Here is an 11,829-nt window from a genome sequence, read left to right as displayed (position 1 = left end):
GCTTGTGCCAAGATGCTTGAGGGTTTTTTTCAACTCAATCCATGATGTTCAAGACTCTGTTGAAATACATGAAGTCGTGAAGAGGATAGAGCGTTAGCTATTTGATCTTCATGTTTTTAGTTTCTTTTGTTTTATTTGATTTTTCTTGTTTAGTTGGTTAGGTAGTTATTATTATAAATAAATATGGCCAGCTATGTGAGCTATTTGAGCCATTTAAAAGTAGTTAGGGAAATAAGTGACTAAATCCTTATCCAAATTGGATTAGTCTTAGTGGTTTAGTTTTAGCTATAAATAAGCCTTTTCTATTCCATTGTAAGACAATTATGAATAAAATTTGAGAGTTTTCTCTTTCTTGTTCCTTTGGGAACGTTCCTTGATACAAAGTGAGTCATGTCTCATTTGTTCAAGTTTTGGCTTATCAGACAACGTTGAATTGTGGCGTCATCCTACCCTTCTATTCAATCTCGAGAGGTCCTTGATTGTCTAGAATCCATCCAATTTATCCATAACCTAATCAAGATAGATCCTTCCGCTACCTGTACAAGTCGTTTCTTCTCGAGCGGTCCTTGGAGAATCGAGTTCGCATCATCTGGTATCAGAGCTTTGGCTCTTGATTCAGGTTAATATCCTTTTTCTTTTCTTATTTTTCCTATTTGTTTTTCTACCAAAACCCTAGCCACCTTTTTATTTTAAAACAAATTTATTCTTGTTTTCTAGATTTTATCAGTTGAGTCTAACCTACCCCGTTGATTGATCGAGATTGGAATTTTTTGGTGTGATTACGTTCTTAAAAACAGGTTTTTCAAGGGTTTAACTCCCAATTAAATTTCTTTCAAGTGAAGTCGTAACCTTGTGTTGAGTCAAAAAAAAAAAAAATTCAGGGACTTTTCACCGGGGGGGTATTGTAGCGTACTGCTCATCGCTACTGTTCATCGAGTTACTATTCATTCAAATTTTAAAAAAAAAATTTAGATTGTATTTTTTTTGTGTTTGTTTTTTCGTTTTTTGTATCCACTCGTGGTTAAGTGGTAGAAGAGTCCTTAGGGTTTCCAATTCCTAGTTTATTTAGGATTAGTAAGTTCGTGACTTTTCTTTTCCTATTATGCACAACTTTTCTTTGCTGTCCAATTCCTAGCATCTTTGGGAGTCCATCAAAACTATTATTTCCAATCCTTAATTGTGTGGGAAAAAAAGGAAAATTTCCAGTTTATTTCCATTACCAATTCCATCCCCTTTCACAATATGAAAAGTCCTCCATTATTGCTACACTTGTGTATTTCTTTTGGTCAAATCTCGATTCGAGGACGAATCGCTTTCAAGAGGAGGGGAATGATACGAGTAGTGAGACCATCACTAGCTCGTGCCAAGATGCTTGAGGGCCTTTTCAATTCAATCCATGATGTTACATGAAGTCATGAAGAGAATGGAGTGCTAGCTATTTGATCTTCATGTTTTTAGTTTCTTTTATTTTGTTTGATTTTTCTTGTTTAGTTGGTTAGGTAGTTATTATTATGAATAAATATGGCCAGCTATGTGAGCTATTTGAGCCATTTAAAAGTAGTTAGGAAATTAAGTGACTAAATCCTTATCCAAATTAGATTAGTCTTAGTGGTTTAATTTTTAGCTATAAATAGGCCTTTTCTATTCCATTGTAAGACAATTATGAGATGAATAAAATTTGAGAGTTTTCTCTTTCTTGTTCCTTTGGAAACGTTCCTTGATACAAAGTGAGTCATGTCTCCTTTGTTCAAGTTTTGGCTTATCAATTCAAGACCACGTTGAATTGTTGCGCCATTCTACCAACAAATCTTTGTTTGCTAATTCGTTAGGTTGTGGGTTGAGATTAAATTCAAGGTTCACACTTTGGGGGTTAGAGGGGTCGAGATTTTTCCATCTTTTGTATCCATAACCTGATCAAGATAGATCCTTCCGCTGCCTATGCAATTCGTTTCTTCTCGAGCGGTCCTTGGAGAATCAAGTTCGCATCACATGACTTTCTTGGAACCTCATGGGGTAAAAACTCACCTTTCTAGTTTTGTTTTCCTTACAGGGAGCGAACGCTTGGGCGAATGACTAGGAAAGGTCGACTTCGGTCGGAATCTTTTGTTTTAGCACAGTTGTACCAACTTTTAGTTTGTTTTTTGGTAAGTTGGGAACTCGACTGTTGTAAATGGATCTCGTAGTGTATTTTAAAGATTATAGTATCCATAATCTTATGTTTAGGCCAAGGATTGTTTTTTTATTTGTCACTGGTGATATGACTCTTGTTTTAAAAAGGTTTGTTAATAAGTTAGTACTCGAGTCCTGACGAGAGTTGGGCAGACAACCCACTAACCTCTTTGGTTTGCCTTAGAGGAAGGTGGGGTCGTCACAATTTATTTTGTTGGTGTGAATTTTCTAGTACTACATTGGATTGGAAGTTTGTTTATGAATGGATGAAAGGCCTGAAACAAATTGATTTTGGAGTCTAGAGCTTATGAAACTGTATAGTAGCAAACTAGCAATTGCAGAATGCAGACTACTTTTGGAAAAATTTTATCGAGTCGAGTGCCTTCTAGTCCTCAAACTCGGTTGGGTGAGCTCAATCAAATCAAGTTTGCGAATTATTACTCAATCAAGCTCAAGTATCCTACCCACACTTAGAGTTCGAATTAGAGTTCGAACTTGAGTATATCGCTACTTGAACTTGACTCGGTTCGAGTATAGTGCTACTCAATCTCGACTCGATTCGAATTCTCCCCTACTTTAAACTAATCTAGAACATGGACAAAAACATCTGAATTACTTGATAAAAGTTGAAGTGTTGGTGTTACCCTCATTTTTATTCCTTATTTATTTTTTTCTCTTTTTTGAAAAGTAAACATTCTATTGGGTTTATCATGAGTCTACTGGATTAAAATAAGATTTCCTGGTGGTAGAATTTGGGAAATTTACATCCCACACGTGGGTAAATCACAATTTCCATGTTTGATTTAGTAAACAAATACTCGCAATTTTGTACAAAGGGAAAGAAAAGGAGGGCACCCACTCCATCACTAACCTCTGATTATCCTCTAAAAATTTCTTCAAAACTTGGACATTTGTCTCAAATCACTATAGTTCTAAATTTCACACAAAATTATTATTTCACGATTAATTGGGGTCCATGATTTCGTCATTCTCCTTAAGCTTCCAAAGATAGTGTCGGGTCTTCTTTGTTGATCGCGAGTGCGAAGCTTTGATCGGAATATCAATATTCTTTGGGCTGTGGTTTCTCCATCTTCCAAAAGCAACAATTCTTATCAATTATTTATCAGCGGGAAGCAGAATTCTTGATTATATTGAGTTCGATTTTGGGTTTTGCATGATGATGGAGACGATGAGGTGAGCAGGATGACGAAGGGAGCAGTTAATCTTCTATCTTTTTGGATCTAGTCTAAGAGAAGAAGATTTTTTTTTTTTGGGGTTTGATTTTGGATTTTGGCTGATGATGATGGAGACGAAAATCTTTCTTCTTCCTTTTTGTTCTCCATTAAAACTGGATTAAAAAGCTTTCACCATCCGAGCAAGCATAGGCGGAGAGCGATAGCGCCATAGTGGTCATGATGATAAAGAAACAGCAGTCAAGGCTTTCAATATCTACATATCAGTCGTCTATTGTCGTTCATGGGAGAACGAAAAAAGGAGAAAAAATGAAAAAGAAAAAGGAAAGGCAAAATCAAGAAAAAATGACAATACATAAAATCAAGGAGTAAAAATGGAAAAGACAAGAGAAAAAAAAAAGGAAAAGGAAAAGGAATAAAGCAAAACACAAAAGAAAACAGAATATGTAGTTACCAAATTAACCTTTACAAGATTATTTAGTATACGAAGGTTCCTAGTATCTCTATAACATGGATAGAAACGATCCATGTTCTAATTTAGTTGAAAGTATAAGGTTATTTTGTGAAAGTTATTAAAGAATAAGGACCTCTGTACATAGTTATTAAACCCGATCCGATCCGACCCGACGGTTCAACCGGTCAATTCGATGAACCGGCCATGAAATCGGGCTAGGTTTGTAATTAGATCGTTTGTGCAAGGAATCCGTTGACTTTTCAACGGACCGGCGGTTCAACCGGACGATTTTGTAAGAAACCCGGTTTTGGAATAAAAATGATGAGAAGATGCTTCAATGCTGATTCGAACCTCAAGCATAAAACCTAAGCACACTCATCGCTAGCCCAATAGCTCACTTGGTGCTTATTCTCTCCTTATATATTATATATTAGATTTTTATTCTTATTTTATTTCTTCAAAACAAAATTTGTTTGGAATCTTTTAATAAAATTTTATTATTCCCTAAATTCTATAAATTATGAAATGGATTTAAAAAATAACATATTACACAATTCATTTTAAAAACAAATATTATTCTTAATAACCTTTTGCACTTAAAATTCATAAATAAAGTAGATAATTACACTTAGATAAATTTTTATACTTGAAGTTTGGTGGATTACTAATTAAATTTAGGTTTTGTTAATTCTTATAAAAATTAATGATTCTATAATAAATTGGACTAATTGAGTATTTACTATAACATAGTTTATTATAATTTTAACCATATCAAAAATTATAAAACATAATATTTAAATATATGTAGTGACCCATCGATTGGACCAGTCACCACCGGTTGAACCAGTAACCCGTTGACCCACCTCTTTCACCGGATTCCTCACCGGGTCGGATTTAATAACTATGCCTCTGTATCTTTCGGCAATACCCCAGAGGGGCTCCATGCACTTTAACCCTATAATTTACTACGTTTTTGCCATCAAGACCTATCACCGGCTGGCTCAATTTACCTGACTACGTTATACGAATGAGCTTCCTGCTTCATTTAAAAGTATGCTTGAGGGATACATGTAATTCAAGAAACCTTTTTTTCTTTTTCTGGCATAAAAGAAGATTAAAAGTGATTAAGAAAATACTCTCCTGGTCCCAGAAAATGCTACTGTCAATTTACCAGTCCCCTAGGTCTTTCTCAAAGAAAATACTCTGGAGTATAAGATGCCACTAGCACGTGTAAGATCTGATTGACAACATTTCACGTTCACAGAATTTCTATCATCATTTCTTCAAGGACTCCACATGACTAAATAAAAGACAGGAAGATACATTTTACAGTGCTAGAAGTACACTGATCATACAGATTTCGGTAACTTAAATGCCAGTCTACAAAGATAGTCTGCAAATATTACATGTCCAAGCATTTTAAGGCACAACACACCAACAGGATACAAACACAACATATAAACCTCAAAGAGCCATTGTAGCCTGTTGTATCTAATAGTTATCCTACGAGCAGTTTGTGTCGTAACTTGCGAGCCCTTGCAGTTCTGGACCTTCAAGACGAGGATTGTTCTCAAAGCTGCAATGTTTGGGCAAATAATGGCACCCTATCAGGTCAGCCAGAAACAGGAAAAGAAACGGCAGCAAAGAATTCTTTTATTTATTTATTTTTTCATTAAGCATCAAAGGAGCATGAAGAGAAGAAGTGAACAACCCCAGTGAAGCACTATGTAAAGTACCATCTTACAAGACCTGAAGGGCAGAAGCAGCCATTGGGATCATTTACTGATTGCCATGCAGGGAATTGCAGTAAATAACTCTAAAGTTTCCTTTTATACTTAATTTATTCAAGTCATTTCACTCCCTTACCATGGTGCAACATTACCTATTGATAAATCCCTAACTTTGGGTCTTTTTTAATTCAATTGTACTCCCGTACCAAGGTAAAATTTTTCTCTGTTCTGATATTAGGGACATTTCCCAGGAGCGAGGCATTTTATGCATTGTAAGGCATCATTATCAATTGAGGTTTAAGTTCCACTTTTCCTGTTACAAGTACAACAGTCATCTGATGTTTGTGTTTTGAGTGAAGAACAAGCTTCTTGGGTCCCATTGCAACTCAACTGCATTTCTTCAGCCGTTAGAGATACGCTAAAGCATTGGTCCTATAAAGAGGATGTCGTCTTACACATGCCTCTACCGTCTCCAAATGGGTTTATATTGTTGATCCCACCAAAATCTGTTGTACATTTTGAACCTCTGCTCCGAGGGTAAGGATGGAATGTTGGAAAGAAAGCTCGGATGGTGCTGGGAAGGAAAAATTGTAAGGTGACTATTAATTAGACAATGACAAAGTGAAATATCACATCACAATGGGACGGGGGCAAGTAAGAGAGAAGACATCTTAGAGGCTACTCTGATGTAACTGTTGTACCCACCAGGGAAGGGCAAAGCACGTTCCCCACTTGACTGAACCCAAGGAGCAGTGGAACTCAGAACAACCCACAATGCATATAATATCATACTGATATGTTCATTTACTCTGTATGATAATTCCATCCCTAATGCTTATCTCTCCAACGAAAATAGCATGCCAAACTGGTGGTGGTTGAAAATAGCAAAGAAAACCAAAAACAGGATATTGTGCTAAACTTTTTCTATTATCTATTTGTTGGATCAATAGCAACATGTCAAACTGAAAGGGGAACAGAAACACCACAGAGGGCTGAGCATATCAGACAAATGGACGTACTTGTTTAATGGTATGTGCTCAAATGGACCACTGGTAGGAATTGTGCCGCACAAATCATTATTTGAGACATCCCTGATAGAAGAAACACGATTCGTAATTTGGCACCCATGAATATGAATTAATGACTCAAAATAAACAACACTTACACAACTTTCAGGGAAGAAATTCCAGCAAGTGACCTTGGAATTGGCCCGGTTAAGTGGTTATCATTCAGGCGCCTGCCAAAGAAAGCAATTGACTAGTGACTTCCAAGCACAACTCCATTCTTCCTGCGAGGTTCTATTTCAATTTTATCATTCTAAAATCTTCTTATCTTCTATGTTCTTGAAACAGAAATTCTTATTAGGATCTGGAAAAACAATATCTCTACAGTATGCCAGATTCTGAAGGATGAGCTACTGACACAAATTTGAATAAACACATTGTCCAAATAAAATAAATAATGACCAACAAACACACAAACAAAAAAAATGCATGCATACATACGTGTATAGAAACATGCAAATGTAGACATATATGTAGATACTTTAGTCAGATGCAAAATACACATATACACCCTCATATAAATCTTTACTTCCTTTGAAACTTAGATAAGATTAACAAAACTCTAACAATGTAGAACTTACAAGAATACAAGAGACTTCAACTTTCCCAATGAATGAGGAACGACACCTGTGAGATTATTGTTGTATAAGTCCAAACTAATTAGGCTCCTCAAGTTACCAAGCTCAACAGGGATTGACCCTTGGATATTATTTTTGTAAAGCTCTCTGCCAAAGCAAATGAGAAACTTCAGAATTACTACATTGAATATAGAGAGAGACAGAGATACTAAGAGAACTCTCAAGATGACATTAGGCACTCTATCAGTGAATTGTCAACTTGGTATGAGTAGGAACTAGCCAATTGAATGCTCAATTAAATAGAAGATACTAACAGAAAGGCCATGATATGCTTACAGATACTGCAGATGTTCAAGCTTCCCCAAATCAGGCACTAGATGGCCAGACAAATTTGAGTTGCCGAGGTCCCTGCAGAAAACATAAGCAATAAGTTGCTTCAAACTCAAAATTCCAGAAAGGACAAAGAAAACCATTCCTTACTATTGAACATTGCAAAGTTGAAGCACTAATTCACAGAAGCCATATAGAAAAAAAGAGGCAGCATAGTCAAACATAGAACATCTGAATTACATATCTACTTCATTTGGCTATTTCACTAAATAAATAAATAAAGGAAAGAAGAACAAACAGAATACTGCAATTTGATTGCCAGATATAAATAATATTGTTCTTTTATGTATCCATATCAATTAAGAATGGATAAGATATTATAGTTAGTAAGATTCTAAGAATTTGTTATATAAGCCTGCTAGCTCTGAGGTTACAACATCGCATATGCCACCAGTTCAACCAAGAGCTGGCTGTTCCAATTTATTCAATTTTTTACATAATTGAATATGTCCTTATGAAATCAAAGAGTATTAAAATGGTGTGATCCCCCTTCCAAACCAGAAAGAGACAATTAAATTACATTCAGAAACAGTATCTCAAACAAAAGGATAGCCATTTCTCGGACGGATATAAGATGAAAATCATTCTCTTTGAATTGGAAAAAAATATATAAACCCAACATAAGCGTGCATGTGAGGGGGAAATAACATGACATGGATATGTACATGTCGCAAAACCTCTTTACCCATCTCCTTTAAACAACTTTTCCCTACTTCTTGTGATTTGGTGACCATGTGTGGACGTATACATAGATATATAAATTGGCATCTTTTAAAACACATGCAAAGTCAAGATTGTTTTACCTTCCACCTATCTTACAAGAAGATTTAACCAAAAACCACAAAAAAGAATTCATAACATGGAAGAAAATCCTTCTTACAGTTCATGCAATCAGTATACAATCTTATTGACTTACATTTCCTTTCAATCAACACACACACACACACACGCTAATAGACCTACAGGAACACACACATACACACAAAATTGTGCAAGTCAGTACTAAAGAAATTTTTAGAATGTAAAGGTACCAAGCAATCCAAAAGCTCTCAGCCAAAAATACGATGTTCACAGCAGCAAAAGGAAACTGAAGATAAGTCAACACTCAATGAAGAAAAACTTCAAAAATAATGGACCCCAGGTTGGCATATAATATTGAAAAATATAACCGAGTGATTGGGAACAAATGAAGACCATCACTTCACCATATATACATTTATCACATATTTGGATCTTGTTCTTTTTCCTTTTCTTTCTTTCCTTTTTTCATTGTTCATGATTTAAAGAGATATCAAAGCCCTATTGATCAGAAGTAATGGCCAGCAAAAACTACAAATAGGTCAACTAGTTGGAGAACCATTTTAATTCGTAAAGACCTAGCTTTTCAAAGATTAGCTTCTTTCCAATTTCTCCTTTATCAAGCAGTTAAGAAAACTTAAAATTTCAAAGAAGTACTTAGAGATAGTCCCAATAGATCTATACCCAAAAATTTCTAGCTCTAATCAGCGATCACATATCACAGTGCAGCATCTACAACAGTGCAGCATCTACTGGAGTTGCTTTTATGTAGATCTGATTTCATCTCAGAAACATGATAAGATCATGTAATCATAACAGAAAATTAAATTTCCCAGCACATTAAATTATATGTAGTAATTAATTAAGTGAACACAACAAAAGAGAATTAAAAAGTAGCTTTCCAGTTTATATCAGATGAATCAAAAACTTGCAGATTATTGCTTCTCAAAGAGTTCCTTTTTCACTCTTAATATCCAAAGAACCCAGTGATGCATTCGAGACAGCTGAAAAGAACATTGTAGACTTTAGAAAACTGTGAAAACCACCACATATCCAGATGGACTGAATATTGAGTGAATCATCAGCTTACCCCATAATATCTACTAATTCATCATCCTTTATGTGTAAACAGGTGTATTCCTAATCATTTTATTGGGCTCCTTCAATGAAATTATTCAGATATTTGAATAAAAAGGCATATTGACCCAGGTTCAATCAGTTACCAGCTCATCATCCTTGGCACGCACAGTATAGAACACAACTCATAGACGCAGCAACTGATTTACCATTGAATGAAGATTTAGTATTTTAAAATTATTTCAGGCTAAAGTCCATCATTGATTACAATTACATTAACCAACAACGTCCTAATAAACCTTTGCAGTAAAAAACATAAATGAATTGTCACGTGTTTCATATATTCCATGTATATAACTCAAAGACAAAGAACAAAGCTAGAAATATGAATGGTGATAACCTAGTGCCACAGAATAAATTCTATTTGCTAGTCAAGAGCTTAAATAGGGTAGCAATCTATTTTGTTACCTTGCCACATTTTGGCCTCTCTTGCATTCATGTCTTCAACCCATTCTCCCTTATATTAAAGTCTCTTTCTGTTTGTCATCAGGTACAACCAACATTTGACATTTCATGTCACTGAAGACCTTCTAAATTTCAAAACTAGCTCTTTTAATCATCAGATCCACTATGTACAAACAGACCACATGCTCTCTCTCTCTCTCTCTCTCTCTCTCTCTCTTGTGAAAAAGAGAAAAAAATAAGGAAGGAAAACCTTACTATGAAACGTCTGGAATTATCAGGAGGGCTTCATTTCGGGAACGCATTCCCATTAGAAACAAACTTAGAGCGCATTTTCTACCTGCATTTGAACAAAACTCAAATGCCCCTATGTCTAAGCATAGCTCTGTAGTTTTGATACATTGTCACGTATCTGAATAACATGAGATACGAAGATACGACTGCTTTGCATCCATTGTAAAAACTTTCTTTTTAATAACTCACCACTTCGAAAATTTAAAACGCATCTTTTGCAAACATCCAATTGATTAAAAACTAAACAGTTACACAACTTAAACGGCTGTAAGTTTACCATATCCAAACTTTTATAACATAGTTCTGAGCACGCTACTAACTCACGCTTCACAACATCTATACCTGGATACTAAATGAAGCAAATAAAAGGATCTCAAGTTTTAAGAATTGCTTCTTCATATTCTTTCTTCAAGAAAAACCAAACCAAAAAAATTTTAAAAAAAAATCATTAGAAACAATAAGCACGATAAATCGAATCTATACATAAAAAAGAAAAGGTTCCACTACTTGTGTCATCCTACCATTTTCTTCTCTCTAGCTAAAAAAGACAAAATCAATTCAAAGTTTACAAACAAATAACTAACTAAAACCAACAAAGAAGAGAGAAACTGAAAGGGGGGAGTGACATACACGCGCGTGACATGGTTATCTTGGTTGCAGGTGACATGAAACCAAGTACAGGGGTTTACAAGATTCGGATCCCAGCTCTGAAGAACGTTATCGGGGTCGAATAGACTCCGGCGAAGCGAATAGAGCGCGTCCCCTTCAGAATTTGCAGTCACGGCACTCGGATTCCACGATGCTATTACTGCAATAATACTAACTGCTAAAGACAAGATAAATTTGTTAATCTTCACCATACTTGTACTGATGAATATCGAGAGAAATTCTAGGGCTTCGATTCCTGATTTCTGGTTTTGATTTTGCAGAGGATGGGGAGAAAGAGAAAAAGGAGAGAGAGGAAATGGGCGTGTTGTGGTGGGCAGCGGACCTTGTGGTTTACTTAAACTTCCAAGTAGATGATCATTTTCTGGAGCTAGAAGAGTGAAAAGCAGGTGTCGGAGGAATCTTTTCAAGTTTTTACAACTTTTTTACTACTGCAACTCTCCTGACATGATTATTTAATTCTAGTAAAAATTCTCCTGCCTTGGATTTCTTTCTCTGGATTTAGGTAAAAGGTTAACTTGGTCAGTTAATAATTTAGTGGGCTATTTAAAGTTTCAACCAACTTACAAAAATTGACAATGCTTGACTAATGGATGTTTTATTTAATTCCAAGTGGATATCTTTCATGAACTCACTTTGGTATGTCGTTATTTACAAAAATTATTTTAATTATCCAACAAACATGTTTTGTAATTATATATTTTATTTTTTAATCACTTTTTTATTTTATATATATCACATTACAAAAAATACTATAATAATTATTCAAAAAAATTTACTAAATAATCTTCTATCCAAGGACACTATTTCCATTAAATGTTTTAGGATGATACGTCTATTTAAATCCAATAAGCCCATAAAGATAACTCTTAAAACATGGTAACATGTAGTATGAAGATGTATAAGAGAAGATCTAAAATTATTACTCTATATTTATATATGATTTTCTTTATT

At 35.0% G+C, this 11,829-nt stretch overlaps 1 protein-coding gene across 2 annotated transcripts; it reads right to left on the bottom strand.

The window, feature by feature from the left end:
- Positions 1-5,073: 5,073 nt before the first annotated feature.
- LOC113696158 (leucine-rich repeat protein 1-like) lies at positions 5,074-11,285 on the bottom strand. 2 transcript variants are annotated; one of them, XM_027215533.2, is made up of 6 exons: positions 10,840-11,285; positions 7,525-7,596; positions 7,192-7,335; positions 6,712-6,783; positions 6,566-6,637; positions 5,074-5,392 (listed from the first exon to the last, which is right to left on the bottom strand). In XM_027215533.2, the coding sequence occupies exons 1-6, from the start codon at positions 11,067-11,069 to the stop codon at positions 5,320-5,322; spliced, it is 663 nt and encodes a 220-aa protein (XP_027071334.1). In that variant the 5' UTR covers positions 11,070-11,285; the 3' UTR covers positions 5,074-5,319. The 2 variants fall into 2 exon arrangements, with proteins under 2 accessions (XP_027071334.1, XP_027071333.1); XM_027215532.2 differs by lacking the exon at positions 5,074-5,392 and adding an exon at positions 5,750-6,120 and having other exon boundaries at positions 10,840-11,257.
- Between the last annotated feature and the right edge of the window lie 544 nt (positions 11,286-11,829).

This window comes from Coffea arabica, chromosome 6e, assembly GCF_036785885.1.
Source record: "Coffea arabica cultivar ET-39 chromosome 6e, Coffea Arabica ET-39 HiFi, whole genome shotgun sequence".
NCBI lineage: Eukaryota > Viridiplantae > Streptophyta > Magnoliopsida > Gentianales > Rubiaceae > Coffea > Coffea arabica.
Note: the sequence above shows the minus strand (reverse complement) of the source record. Positions and strands in the feature narration are given on the sequence as shown.